Source organism: Astyanax mexicanus, chromosome 9 (genome assembly GCF_023375975.1).
Source record: "Astyanax mexicanus isolate ESR-SI-001 chromosome 9, AstMex3_surface, whole genome shotgun sequence".
NCBI lineage: Eukaryota > Metazoa > Chordata > Actinopteri > Characiformes > Acestrorhamphidae > Astyanax > Astyanax mexicanus.
This window is the reverse complement of record NC_064416.1, coordinates 18,948,619-18,963,126: the sequence shown is the minus strand read 5'-3', so window position 1 is coordinate 18,963,126 and position 14,508 is coordinate 18,948,619. Positions and strand designations below refer to the sequence as shown.

Sequence of the window (14,508 nt, the reverse complement as noted above, 5' to 3'; positions counted from 1 at the left end):
CCAAATATCAGACATCCAAATACAATCATCATACAATAAAAAATAGAAGAAGCAATCAACTGACAGAAATTAAACTCTGTAGGTAGTCCTGCCAGTCTATAAGCGAGTGACTCAGAATTGAAGCAACCTTCATTGAAAGCATGCTGCCATAAGTCACATGTCCAGAAGGCCTGTTGTCAAGGTGTCGGGTGCAATTTTGTAAGATGCCAGGTCACCTTTGGTCTTATGTTTGTGAGCTGCCCTACCTTTTCTGAATGCATATTGAGGTGTGCTATCCTAACAGGACAATGCTTGTTCACATGCTCCTGCTGTCTTAATAGTTTGCTTAGAAGAAACAAGATACTTGCCATACTGAAAATGTATGGGACGCTATTGGACAAACCATGAAATCTTAAACTTCACTGTAAATGTGTGAACTGTGTGAGAATATTTATAATGCATGGGATGGATTATTGCAGGAAACTATAAGAAACCTCTACAACTTTTTTCTGACATCTGGCATGTTGTGTTACAAATGTGTTACTACTGGCAACCTTTATTTTTCTTTTGAACAGTATTGCACTCTAATATAATACTCATATTTTTTTCAACTCTTGCTTTGATGACGAGTGTATGAATATACAACAAAAAAAAAACACAATAGATATCAAAGCAGAAGATGTCAATAAACTCCAGCCTCCTCCAAAGCCCATTCAAAGACAAAGTAATTAGTCCAGTATGGGCATCAGTTGGTCAGTCAGCAGAGAAGTCAGATAGGTCACTCGCCATGAGGAATCAGCCTCCTCAATCCTGAGTAGAGCACAATGCCGTCCAGGCCGGTACTAAATGCTCTAATCTGTGCTGAAGCTGCCCAGCTCAGAATACACTAATCCCCATAAGGAAAAAGGAGCCAGATGGTCGGCAACAACTGCTGGAGGCCCACAGAGGAGCACAGTGACATGCCTGTGGCGGCTGACGTTATTTACCTTGTGCCTCCAGTTACATTAGTAAGCTGTGGGTAGAGGTGGCAGGCGGCCGCACCTGGCCCTGCGGTGCTAAAGAACCGTGCTCTGCAGGGGATGGGGTGTCAGGACTGAGCTCACCACACGGCAGTAACCTTGCAATTCTTGGAGTGCCACAGCCAGAGCAAGACTGTCCCAGGGGTGTCAGGATACAGCAATGCATGTTTGAAAATACTTGCTAATATTGTTTTTTTTTTTTTTTACCTGCAGTGACCAGTAGGTAATAAAATGTGAGTAATAATTACTGAAAGATTTTTTAACATCAGTAAAGATCTGTTTTTTCTTTTTAGTCTAGCATTAACAGCAAAAAAAACTGCATAACAGTTTGAGAGTTATATACGACATTAATGACTGTTAAATGTATTTTTGATTAAACTAGATTATGTGGCTCTATCCCTTAATCTGGTGTTAAAAGCAAAGGCTTAACTTGTGCTTTTAATTCGTACTAGCTTGTGCTTTTAACTTGCCAAAATAGAAGGAGGAAGAATATTCAGGTTACATTACATATCTCCTCTTTTACACACAAACACATTTTGTGTGGGACGGAAGGGGCAGCCATAGGTTGGGTCCAGTAGGCTGCTTGTTCAAAACCCCTGACATGGGGAAGCTGGTTAAAGAATCAACTGTTTGATTTACTTAATATTAAATATATCACATAACTGCATTGCCTCTTCTACTTATAAACATACAGCTCTGGAAAAAAAAATCAGTTTCTGAATAAGTTTCTCTGATTTTGCTATTTATAGGTATATGTTTGAGTAAAATAACATTGCTGTTTTGTTATATAAACTACAGACACCAACCAAATTCCAAATATAAATATTGTCATTTAGAGCATTTATTTGGCTGAAAAAAAAACTAATAAATGCAGTGCTTTTAGATCTCAAATAATGCAAAGAAAAGTTCATATTTCATATTTATACAGTTTTAAGAGTTCATTAAATCAATATTTGGTGGAATAACCCTGGTTTTTAATCACAGTTTTCATGCATCTTGGCATGTTCTCCTCTACTAGTCTTACACACTGCTTTTGGATAAGTTTATGCCACTCCGGCAAAATTCAAGCAGTACAGGTTTTCAATTTGGTAAAATCAAAGAAACTTATTTTAAGTGGTCTCTTATTTTTTCCAGAGCTGTATATGGTGTGTGGCAATATGGCTGTAGACTTGAAACCAGAAGATTGCTGGTTCAATTACTTAAACCAGCAAAACGTAGGGTTGAGGAGACTAAAGAGGGAAATGTTTTAATTATATTAAATACTGTATCCCCTCTTATATTTGCAAACATGTATTGCGAGTGGATAAGCAGTTGTAGGCTTGGGGCCTGAAGGTTGCTGGTTTAAATCCCTGAAGCATCAGGAAGTAGAGGCACAGGTATTAAAGAATAATGTTCCTTTTTTTTTTTTTTTACAAATTTACTGTGTTTGGTGTTCGTGATGAAAGGGCCAGTAGTGGGCTTGGGACCAGAAGGTTACTGGTTTAACTTCCTAAACCAGGAGGATGTGAGATTGGGGGACTAAACAGTCTAATGACTTATTATATTAAAATCATTTTAAATAGTGTATCTCCTCTTCGACTTAAAAACAATTTTTTTCTGTAGGTAGGGGTGAGAGCAATGGGCTTGCGTCCAGAAGGTTACTGGTTTAAATCACTGGACCAGCATAAAGTGGAAGTGGAAAGAGTTTATTTTTTGCCACTTTTTAGAATGGTTCAAAAGGTTCTAATTAAAGAACTAAAGTACTATTGATTACCGTGATTACTGTGTCAAGTGATAAAGGAAATGCACTGTGATAAGATGCCAATGTGATTCTACGGACCACTTCCTTCAAACTCCTTCCTCCTGATATCTCAATACAGACTGATGACTGATGAAACTCTGGCCTTCAAGTGAACATTCACACCAAGGGTCAATTTCAATCAGTGCTTAGAAGGAGTCAAAGTACCTTCAGAACTCAGAGGGGGTAGGCACAGTCCTCCCACCCACCCACAGCGTGATCAGTGGGAGTCTGTCGTATTACTCTTAGTTACAGCTCTGTGGTGTGAAGCAGACACGTTTTTTTTTTTTTTAAACCTCTGGTAGGAATGGGCTCCAGTGCTTGCCCCCCATCTCTCTCTCTCTCTCTCTCTCTCTCTCTCTCTCTTTCTCTCTCCTGCTCTCTCTTGCTCTCTCGCTCGCCCTAATGTGCGTTTCACCCCAGCGGGGGTTAAAGCTCTGCTGAGCTGTGAGAGTCCCTGAGGGAGCATTAGTGAGGGTATAACCCTCAGGCAGACAATGACAGAATCACAGTGACATAATGACCTACAGCAGTAGAGCTAAGGCCTGCACACACTCACACACACACACCTTCATGGCTTAAGCCTGTTCACCAAAATCATGAAAAGCCTGTCAACTCTGGTACCCAGCAGGCCAACACACCAAGTGTCACAGAGGAATCAAAGCTCAGACAGGCTCCCCAGGGGGATCTGAATTATGAGCTTGCACACACACTCACACACACACCTCCCTTTTCTTATTTCTTTCCGTTCTTGAACCCTAGCTCATGAAACAGAACCAGAGGCCACATTGGTTCGCAGTTCTTTACACTTATGCTGAACATTGCATCAGATGTGCCCCAGATAAAGGCTTCCGGAACTGTGAATAAATGCATGACTGTTTGTGTGTGTGTTTGCGAGAATGCATGCATGCATGCGTACATCACAGTATGTGATAGTAAGGTAAACTCTATGGTTTTTGTAATGTTTCTGCATGAGTGCCTTCACACAAAGGACAGAACCCACAAACAACACACACACAGCTATCCTTGCATAAGCCTTTAATCCATTGCCTGAGTGTTCTCGGGATACACACGTGCATACTAGGCAAACAAGTCAGTAACAACACAGCAGTAGGGGCAACATCATTTCTTGCATTTCTGAAGCATTAATAATGGTTAAACCTTAACCAGAAAGATAGCCTCTATGAATTGACCTGCAACTGGACTATAAGTACTTCACAAAGTAATTTTCACTGATTTTATAAAAGCTGAGAATTGAGGCTTAAACAGCTGTGACTAAAGGGGACAGTTATTTTATGTGAATGTATAAAAATGTCCCTGATCTTTATTACATTGTAAGCAACACCACATGAGCTGCAATTCCATCTTCCAGAAGTCTTCAGGGCCTCGTCCTTTCTGAGCAAATGCTGCACACAAGCTAAACTCATTTTTTCCCATGAGGCCCCCCAGGACACTCAATGGCAGACAGAAATAGCATCGCATTCGTAAATGAGAGCACATGGCACGCCGAGCCTGACGTAACCCTGAGAAACGACATTATAGCAAAGTCTCAACACCTCCGCGCTCACTTTTAGAAACGCATGTCGTCCATTATCAAAGATCCTCGGTACTGCTGTTGCAGAGCGCAGATCAAAGCTCAGACATGCACCCATCACTTACCCAAATACTACCCACAAACAACCACTCACACATAAACCCAGAAATGGGAGCTTAGAGCAAGAAAAGAGAGGAACAAAATAAACAAAATAAGACAACACTTACCCAGAAGATGAGGTTGAAGAGGAACATCATGTACTTCAAACAGCACAGGCAGCCCCTTGCCATGTTGCACTTCTTGAATTCTAAAAGGAACACAAAGGATAGATCCAGGTAAAAGACCACGTATTTGCTGCCTTTCGGGGCGCTGTACTTGTTGCCGCTCTTGTCCTCGGCGGTCGCACCAGTGGCGCTCTGGCCCGTGCCGGGCTGCTGCTGTTGCTGCTGTTGAGTACGTGGGCCCGTGGAGCCGTAGAAGGCACCAGCGGTGAACCCCCGTCCCGAGAAGGGACGTCCAGAGGTGGACGCTCGAGCAAAGTCCGAGTCGCGACTGTCTACGGAAGGGCTGCGGTGGATGGCGGATTCCTCACTACTGGACTTCTCCATGCTCTGGGGCTGTGGCTACACTCTGCGGTTCATACTCTACCATGTCTCTCTGAATACGCTGCTCGGAAGCTTCTAACTAACTCTCTGGAGCTTCAACCAATGCAGCCAGTCCCATTTCAAGATTCTAAGGTTGATGAAGCAGATCAAGTGATCTAGTGAATGAGAAGAATCTTGAAGAAGCTTCTGTAGCCCTGGGATGAGCCCGAACAGAAGGTCTGTGGGAAGTCCAAGAAGACTATCTGCCCATGTGTCCGGCTCTCGTCCAGGAAAGCCAGGCAGTCTGGGTCAGCTGCCTGCTGACCTCAGCACTGCTTTTCACGGGAAGCTATGAGAGTTCCCACAGCTTCAACTTCCACTCCTTTCACTCCTTCCACTTCCTTCCCTCTCTTCTCTTCTGTTCCCTCTATCTCTCTCTTGCGGCTTTTAACTTCCACTTCCCTTTCCTTTCTCTCTCGCAGCTTCGAAGCTCCGCACCGATACACACTTTACATCTTCTCTCACTGAGCCTCAGTTATCTACTTGCTCCAGCTCCAGAGGCTCATGGTGCTGCTGTACTGGTGCGCTCCTCTCCTTCCGCTCTTCTCTTCTCTCCTTTCCTTGGTGTGCCTGCGCTCAGCTCACTCGCTCTCTGATGTGAGCTATTATCGGCAGCTGCATCTACTGGGCATTCCCTCCTGTCCCTATCCAGTGCTGAAGCGTCTATCTCCCCCTCCTTACCTCTCTCTCTCTCCCTCCCTCTCTCTCTCTCACACATACACACACTCTGGCTACCTCTCCTCCTCCCAGCCCCTCCTCTCCTTGCGCAGGCAGCCAATAGGGCAGCAGCTGTTGGTTAGAGCCCATCGCTGCAGCCCCCGCTATCTCTTAAATAAGCTTATCATTACTATGCCTTTTGCCTATACAAGCTCAGCCTGTCCGGGGATGAATTAAAAAATCATGAGCCAGACTAGAGCAATGGGGAGGGGCATGTAACTGCATTTTACGTGCATCAGCTGTCAATGAAAAAAAGAAGCTTGTTTAATATGGAGTTGATACAGTTACTGCAGAGTAGCCTGAAAGCAGTTGTCACATTGTCGCTGTAAGCAAAACTTAGCGTCTTCAATATATGCTATATGAAATATTCAACGTACCGTACTAAAAGGTTGATTCCAAGCACTTTTGGACCTTTTTAATGTGTTGAATGGCCATGCAATGTTGGCAAACCTTAAATGAATGCTTACTTCCTGCAAAATTAAGTTTACAAGTATTGAATGAAGCCAAACATGTCTTCACAAGCTTAGGAGCTGGCATACTTTGTGTGGTTTAATTTGCCTATGCACCCGACCAATCAGAGGTGCTGTCATGTAGTGCCTTCTGTGTGTGCAAAACTGTGAAAAAAGCCCCTGCGTAATGTCTGTGGTTGTTCGCTTTCTCCACTATAATGTCACATTGTTCACCAAAGCCAATTGAGTGCAACTCCTGCAAGAAGCAAGTCAAGGCCTTAATGAATGAATCAGAAGAGTGCGTGTTTTCAGGTACTGTTCTCGTGAAAAACATGACTAACACATATGTAGTCATGTGACCCTGCCCTGTTCAATCTGCAACATGGAAGCAATGTTAAGGAGAAGGAGACTACAGAGAAAAAAAATGCTAATTTTTCGCAATCAAGGAAAATGTTTTAAATAAGTTAATTAACAATTGTACTATTGATATGAGGTCACATCGCCCAACATTAACTTTTTTTAAATATATTTTTTATTTCACATTTTCTCCAACTGCTGGTGCTCTTTGACTATAACCACAGAATACAAATGACTGCAGTGCCTGGGTGTTTCCTGTACAAGGCAGCTTTTGCCCCATGCTCTCTCACTTCCATGTAAGGAGTCCTACCATCTACTGGCAGCCACTCTGTAGGAATTATAGCACCATTTGAAGCATGGGAACTGGAGTGTGCCGTATAGATATTCAATGCTTTCTTATGAAGAGCCTGAGACATATTCCAGATTACCTGCCACTCAATCATTGACAGATGGGGTCATGAGAGATTACATTTCTATCACCTTTGTATCTCCTGTATTATTTGTATACATAATTCATATGTATACATAATTCATGTGAATCTGACAGTTGTTCTTTATACTGTGTCATAATTTCAATGGAAACGCTCCCAATTGACTTGAAGGAATCTTTGTACAATAACTTCCATTGAAAGTCAAGAAGATTTCTTGCTTCTTTTCTCTCTGTCATTTACAAAAGTAGAAAAAAGTTTTTTTTTTTTTTTTTGCATACAATACAGACCATGATATGATATGGTGAAGGGTTTCTTTAATATTTAATGATGTTCACAATACACAATATTTATTGCAATGTTTTAACATGCAGACAAAACGCATCAACATTGGCAGCGTAACGTTCATCAGTTAAATTTTCTGATCATTTTTGCATCTGTAACAATTTTTTTATAATATATATATATATATATATATATATATATATATATATATATATAAATGAAAAAATCTAAACAAATCATTGGAAAAATGGATGTAAAACCATTTCTACTTCTTTACACTAAATGGTAAAATTCAAATTTCAAGTTTCACAACATTTTTTTTCTTTTCCAACTCCAAGTATCAAACGATCAGAAAACGTAATTTAACACAGAATGTTACACTGACTGATTGCATTGTGCAGATTTTTACTTTTTTTAGATTTTTTTTTATAGTCTATGCATTACAATGTACATTCGGTGAGTGTTCTTCAAGCACTGATGATATCCTCCATATGCCTAAAGAAGCTTTTTTTGATTCAATAAGAAAATGAATCATAATATGCCACAATGCAGTAATTTTGCCCAGCTCTCGTGCAAGTTTTTGCGTAGCAGCAATGACATGCTGAAGTGCTCTTTTCTCTTATCTAAAAACATAAAGAAGACTTGTCAAGCCTTTTTTTAAGGTCGTGATTTGTAAGAATGTGCCTCATATGTGCCCTGGCCCACTGACACCAAATCTAATTTACCTGTGAGAGAGCGCTCCATACCCTTTTAATTAACTGTGAGATCTTCTTTAAGAAGACATCCGCCGTTTATCTTTCAGCTAATTTAATTTCCCATAGGTGCAGCGAGATAACAGTGATTTGACACAATGAGGCATGGATTCATAGGAGGCAATAATCATGTTAGCACCAATCCTAAATCATTTCCTTCACTCCTTTCTAACAGCAACAATGAAATGTGTTTTGCAGGCACTGTACAATTATTTGTGACACAAAATCCGGGGTGGTTGCCAGGTATTAGAGCTCAGAATGACTGTTTGTTCTGATTGTAATGGTGAAGGGCATTATTTGCCTTCAGGCTTTGTTTTTCTGTTTTTTTTTTCCCCCCACACACCTGTATCAGTGCTTATCACAGCTACCAGTCTATAAAATACACCACAGGGAGAAAGGATTGGCTGATGGTGACAGAGAGAAGGAGGGTGAGGAGGTTAGCACCAAACCTGCTGTACTAATTTTTCTTTACAGTCACTAAACCATTTGTATTTAATTCCATATTTCATTAAAAGCTCATAAAGGGAAGGTTGTTGAATATGCAGATTTTACACTGTTACTCAATATCACATTAGAGACAAGATTAAGGTCATCCTTTACAGTCACTGCACAGCAGTACAGCAGAATGCAGCTTCTGCATTTAATCCATCTGTGGCAGTGAACACACACACACATACACACACACTAGTGAATATTGGCAGTGAACAAATGCACACCCGACACATTAGTGACCAGTGAGCAAATGGGGTTAAGTGTCTTGCATTTTAGTGTTTACTGAAGTAATAAATCCTGTTCTTTATAAATACCTGACCCAGGGATTTGAACAGGCAACCTTTTGGTTCCAAACTGGCCCCAGTGCTGTCCCTCCATGTCTTTGCATGTAGGAGAAGAGAAATTAAAATAGGAATTAAGTATAATTTATTATTTTACTCTTTAGTTAACCTGGCCAAACTTCTTCTTCTGCTCATCCAGAGATCTGAACTGACACCCTACTGTTTTTAAATCCACAGCTCCTCTCCCCCATGAATCATGTTAGTACTTACAGGAAACAGCATTTTAAAATGATTTAAATAAACTTCGACATTTTACTCTTTAGTCCCCCTGTTAGTCCAGGGAACTAAACTGATGATCTATAGGTTCCAAGCCCACTTACTTCTTTCCCCCTACTAAACATGTCTGTCTTTCATCTTCCCTTCCCATATTCATTAGAACCAGCAACCTGCTGAACCCAATGTCACCTATCTAACTCTTAGACCACAGATGCCCCCGTAAATCGTTTGCTAAGTGAAAGATAAAATCTGATCAAATTAAAACAAATGTTTCTTATTTTGCAGAACAAAATATTCACACATATGGACACATGCATTGGGAAACCTAAAATGGAAAATTTTCATTACTGTGATTATTTGATTGCATTCAGTATCAAGAATGTGAGTGAGGTCAACTCACTTAATTACCCCAAAATTACTGGATGGAACACCTTTTCAAAGAACATAGGTCCACTGTTCCTCAGTTCAGTAATGGGGGCTATATACCCCTTTAGCACATTAGGCATAGTGCCAATAAGTTCATGGTTAGTTGCTCCAGAGAGTCCAATTCCATTAGTAATGCTTCTCTCTTCAAGGACTAGGAAAGTTGTGTGTGTGTGAGTGTGCATTTGCACATCTGCGTTGGCAATGGGTGCGCCTAATAGAAGCTGAACGCATTCATTAGTAGGAGTAAAAATTATTTGGTTAAGTGTTTTTCATTTGTTGACAAACAAAACTAAGGGGAAAGAACACAAGCCTGTCAAATATAGAATTTACATCCAACGTTAGTGTGATTAATGAAACATGAAATTAATGTAACTGTATTCACGTAAATGTGTAATTACTCTTAAACAACATAAAATTGAAAACATATTCCCAGAAGACGCTCATAATCATACAGCAATAAATAGAGAGAGAGAGAGAGAGAGAGAGAGAGAGAGAGAGAGAGAGAGAGAGATTCAGGCTGTTACTGAATTCTTCACCTTAAAAGATTCAACTGCCTCTGGCTTGTCATCCACACTACAGGTCACTGTTTCAGTGAGACACTGGAGAGCTGGTGCTAAACCTCTACCAGTGAGGCGCTGAGTAGTGGTGAAGGCTGAGCTCAAGGACAGATGGGAGAGAGTTTCAGCTCAGCGCTCTTATGGTAAACCTCAGTAATACTCTGTTTGCCGACGGCTCCACTCTAATCCATTTCCCTTGTGTTTCAGAGGAAGCAACTATCTAAAGAACCTGACTGAAGTTCTTTGATGCTAAGATAACAACAGGTTAAGCAGAAGACAACAACATGCTTGACCTTGTAAGGCCTGAATCAAAGAGAACATTTAATTAGGTGTCTTAATTGGTGATCTGCACTAGCGCATAGCACTAATACCATCCACATGGTAGTGAAGCACGTTATGCTATACAAATGGCTGTATAAAGCATGAACACTACGGTTCAATTTTTTAATATAAAGCCAAAAATGTTTGACATTTTGCCAAATCTGCAAACAGAGTCAAGGCAAGACTTGCCTTCTTATTCGGTAGACTCTGAATGATTTTGACCAAATCAATTGAATATATAGAGTTTACATCTTTTCCACAGCAGTACAATAAATTTCAACCTCTGCATTTAACCCATCTGAGGCAATGAACCCACACACACTATTGAATTGGGGGGTAAGAACACACACCTAGAGTGGTGTACCTTGTTCCTTTACTTGGGGGCACATTGGTTGTGAATGTTGGAGGAGTAGAAAGAGCTGATACTTGATAATTGCCTCCTGCACCTCCTCCTGCTATTCTAGGGGATTAAACCAGCAACCTACTGGGGCTAAGCCTACATTTCAAAGCTTTAGAGCACAGATATCTCATTTATTGTATGGAAAATTATCCACTTACAACGAAAACCAAGATCACACACATCTTCAGTTGTCTTTTATTCAATACTCAATGCAGAAACAGCCCTGCAGAAATGGTTATTGCTTCAGATCCCAAACACCCACCATATCCACTATGGTCAGCATACTACAATTACAGTATCCTTAGAGTTCTTCCACATTTGCTGCTTTTCTTGAACCCAATTGCCTGATCATAAGCACAGAAAGTAAGCACCATGTCATGAACTCTCTTTTCTTTCTGGACTTCCCAGCAACATGAACTGACTCATAATGCATCTACAGAAAGCATTTTACACACACAACCACAATTTAGCGCCAACTAAAGCTACTCTCTGAGCTGTGTCTGTTTACCACTGCGCAACCTCTTTTCCCTGCAGGAATCTTCAACACTTCATATGTTCGGCTTTAACAGATTTCTAATATCAGTGCAGCTGACAGCATGGGTGAAGGTCTGGCTTTATTGGGCTACAGAGCAGAGCTTCATTCGCAGTAATTCACAGTGAGGCTCATGCAGAGAGCGGCAGATACATATATAGCTCAGGCCAGAGTCTGTCACTCCCCTGACGGCGGATTCAATACCACCTGCGTCAATGCTCGCACGCCGGCAAACAGCCATTAATTGGGCCACTTCTTCGAGTCTAGTGCTGCTAACTCTGGTCTGAGCTGATAGGACACGCAGAAGAATATATTCCGCAGTCAATACATTCACTCACACTGAAAGAAATACAAGCCCTGGAACTGGTTACTGAGCTTTAGAATTGGAAATGCAGGTAAGCACTGAAAAGCATTTGGGGAATATGGTTCTGTGGAGGATAACTGGAGTCGGAGCAGGGCCAGAACTCATTATCCAACACAACTTCATTATCATTACTCTGAGCCTCTAATTTTTTTAAACATAGTGATTTTCTGAAAAGAACATGCTATTACTATGTGGTTGCTATAGTATTCTATGTGGCTGCAATGGTGGTGTTAGGTGGTCGCTAGTTGCTGGTTATGGCATTGAAGGTGACTGCTATAGTGTTAAGATCAATTTATACTTCTGCATACCCTACACCATAGCCCGATGTGCACCTCTTCAGAAATGTAACTACGTGTTGCACAATTTGGAGAGCTGCAGTTGTGATTGGTCCGTCTTACGGTCCTGCACCACGGTTTAAAATGCAAAGTGACGCAGAGCCACAGAAATGTGCATGCAGAAGTATAAACGTGCTCTGCTGTGTAGTGCACTCTCGCTGGGTACATGTAGACTACAGCTAAGGTTCAACGCAGAAGTATAAATTAGTTTTCACTATGTGGTTACCAAGTAATTCCATGTGCCGGCTATGGTGTTATGTGGTTGGAAGTAGCTGGTTACAGTATTCCAAGTGACTTCTGCAGTGTTACTAGGTGGTTTCTAAGGTTTCTCAGATGTTTGTTATTATGTTACCAAGTGATTGGCGTGTGTTTGTTGTGCTGTCAGTTAGTGGTTGCTGTGCTATCCCAGGTGGTTGGTATGAATTTAAACAGTATTGAACAGTATTTTTTTTATAAAAAAAAAAAATAATAAAAAAATCTTACAGAAAGATTTAAAGAAAAAGTAAAAGAAGAAAGATATAATCTGGATTTTGTAATTTATGGCAATATATACAGTAGCTTTTCTCTTTGTATTATCAGCATATACAGCACTCTTGAAATAAAAAGTGTTAAGGACCACAACAGCAAAGGTTGCGAAAATGGGTACTGAACCTACAACCTTTTCACTAATAACTCTGCTCTCTAGTTACTTTTAGTTATAAAAATGTAATTAATTTCATCCTTCTGGAGCATTTCTATTGGCTGGTTAATTATGAAATGTATACAAAGTGTAAAGAACAACTGTTGGAGTCATGTCATGTCAAAAAGTGAAGAAGAAAAATAAACACATAATATGAATTCAATACATGTGATACCAGCAAAAAAAGAATGTTGGTGTATGGCTATTGGGTCACACTATTTATTATATATTAAATGTCTCTAATAAATGTCTCTGTAGTTACACATTAACAATACATGTAATAAAAATGAACATTATAATGTGTTCCCTGTTTCTGAGACATTTTAATAGTATAGTTTTAACTCGAAAACGCATGACAGAGAGCCAATAGGAGATTCTTGTATGTACACGTGTAAAAACTGAATTATATTCAAATGTATCTGTACTACTGAATAAATATCCAGTAGTTACAATGTTAATGTTTGAATTATTAATGCTGAATGTGCTATTACAGACACAGACAGTGGAACTGACTGATTATTTCCAATCTGGTACCATCATTTCAGATAGACTCTGGTATCTGTATCAGTAGAGACGTTAAATTGGTGCAATTTAAAATGTGTTAAACCCCAATGTAACCCACAAGCTAATGATAATATCACGCCTCCAGCATCCTAGTAGCACCGTCATTATTGACTAGACAGACGTGAAGCCCATGATCACAGATTTGTGTAGCTATAATGTATTTATGTGATGTATTTACGACACGGTTAGTGGTCATGGTTTACGGTGAAGGTCGAGGTCCACATACTGCAGTGCAGTGATTGTGCTTTACCATTCTCTCTGAAGCAGAATAAATCTACCAGCTCACGCAACACACACACACACACACACACACACTGCAAACACCCACTGGGGGAGGAGCAGAGATCACACAGAGAACGGGAGCGAGAGATAGAGCGCGAGAGAGCGAGAGACAGAGAGAGAAAGAGGAAGAGAGGGTGTTGTTGTTAGGGGGGACCAGTCTCAGACCCTGTACTGTGGTTAACACTGCTGCTCCATTGTGATAAGAGCATGTAAACCGAAGTGTCCACCAGTGTGTATTGCAGTGCTACGATAAAACAGTTTCTGTTTTTGCTCTGCCTTAATCCCCAGCAGCTTCTTCCCCGTAAAAACTCCACCGGCCCCTTTCACAAAGGCCTGAACAGCCTGCCGAGCTGGTGGGGGGTAAGGGATAACTCTATTTAAGCACTACCGTGGCGCAATAATAAAAGCAAGTTCAAAGTCAGACTAAGTGGATTGTTCTAAAGCTATATAAGTTGAAATGATTACACTGGACGATAGAACGAGATCAATGGATACTTAAGAGTCTTACCACCACACTTAGACTTAGATCTGCAGTTTGTGGCCTTTATAGGAAGAAAACTCCTTTAATCAGCTTGCTTAGGCCTTATAGTGGCTCCTTCAGCAGACTGAGGAAATCCATAAGGTCTAGGTTAGTGGGAAAAGTTTGCCGTTTCTTAAAATAGCAATGAATTAATTTATATTCTGTCATATTATGTAACTAGTGCAAAAATGTAAAAAAGTATTGTCCTTGGTGTAGCTTAATAATGTGAGTAAACTTAACGGAACAGACAAACCATGGACTTCAAAATAGGGATGCACTGAATATTTGGAAACTGAAATGAATTAGCCAAAAATGCCAAAAAGCCTTTCACCTAATTAGAAAAAAAAAGGCTGATTAATTTGTATTAAACAACAGCAATCAGTGTGGAGTGAGGATGTTTTGCATTTTAAATTGAAGATTTTTAAGAGAAAGACAAAAGAATGTATGTGGCACTGTTTTACCTTAAAAAAGGGAGTATTATCAGCATAGAATAGAATTATCTATAAAAAAAAGGCATGTACAGCAAGAATCATTTATA

At 40.4% G+C, this 14,508-nt stretch overlaps 1 protein-coding gene across 3 annotated transcripts in view; it reads right to left on the bottom strand.

Moving 5' to 3' along the window:
• The window catches only part of tspan9a (tetraspanin 9a), a 320,549-nt gene that overhangs the window by 107,962 nt on the left and 198,079 nt on the right, over positions 1 to 14,508 (bottom strand). For 2 of the 3 annotated variants that reach the window (XM_022679616.2, XM_022679617.2), the window contains exon 5: positions 4,537 to 4,616. In XM_022679616.2, coding sequence (XP_022535337.1) covers positions 4,537 to 4,599 — 63 coding nt within the window. In that variant the 5' untranslated portion in view covers positions 4,600 to 4,616. Of the gene's footprint in view, positions 1 to 4,536; positions 5,644 to 14,508 lie in introns of those variants that run through there. The other variant, XM_007250499.4, reaches the window with a different exon arrangement.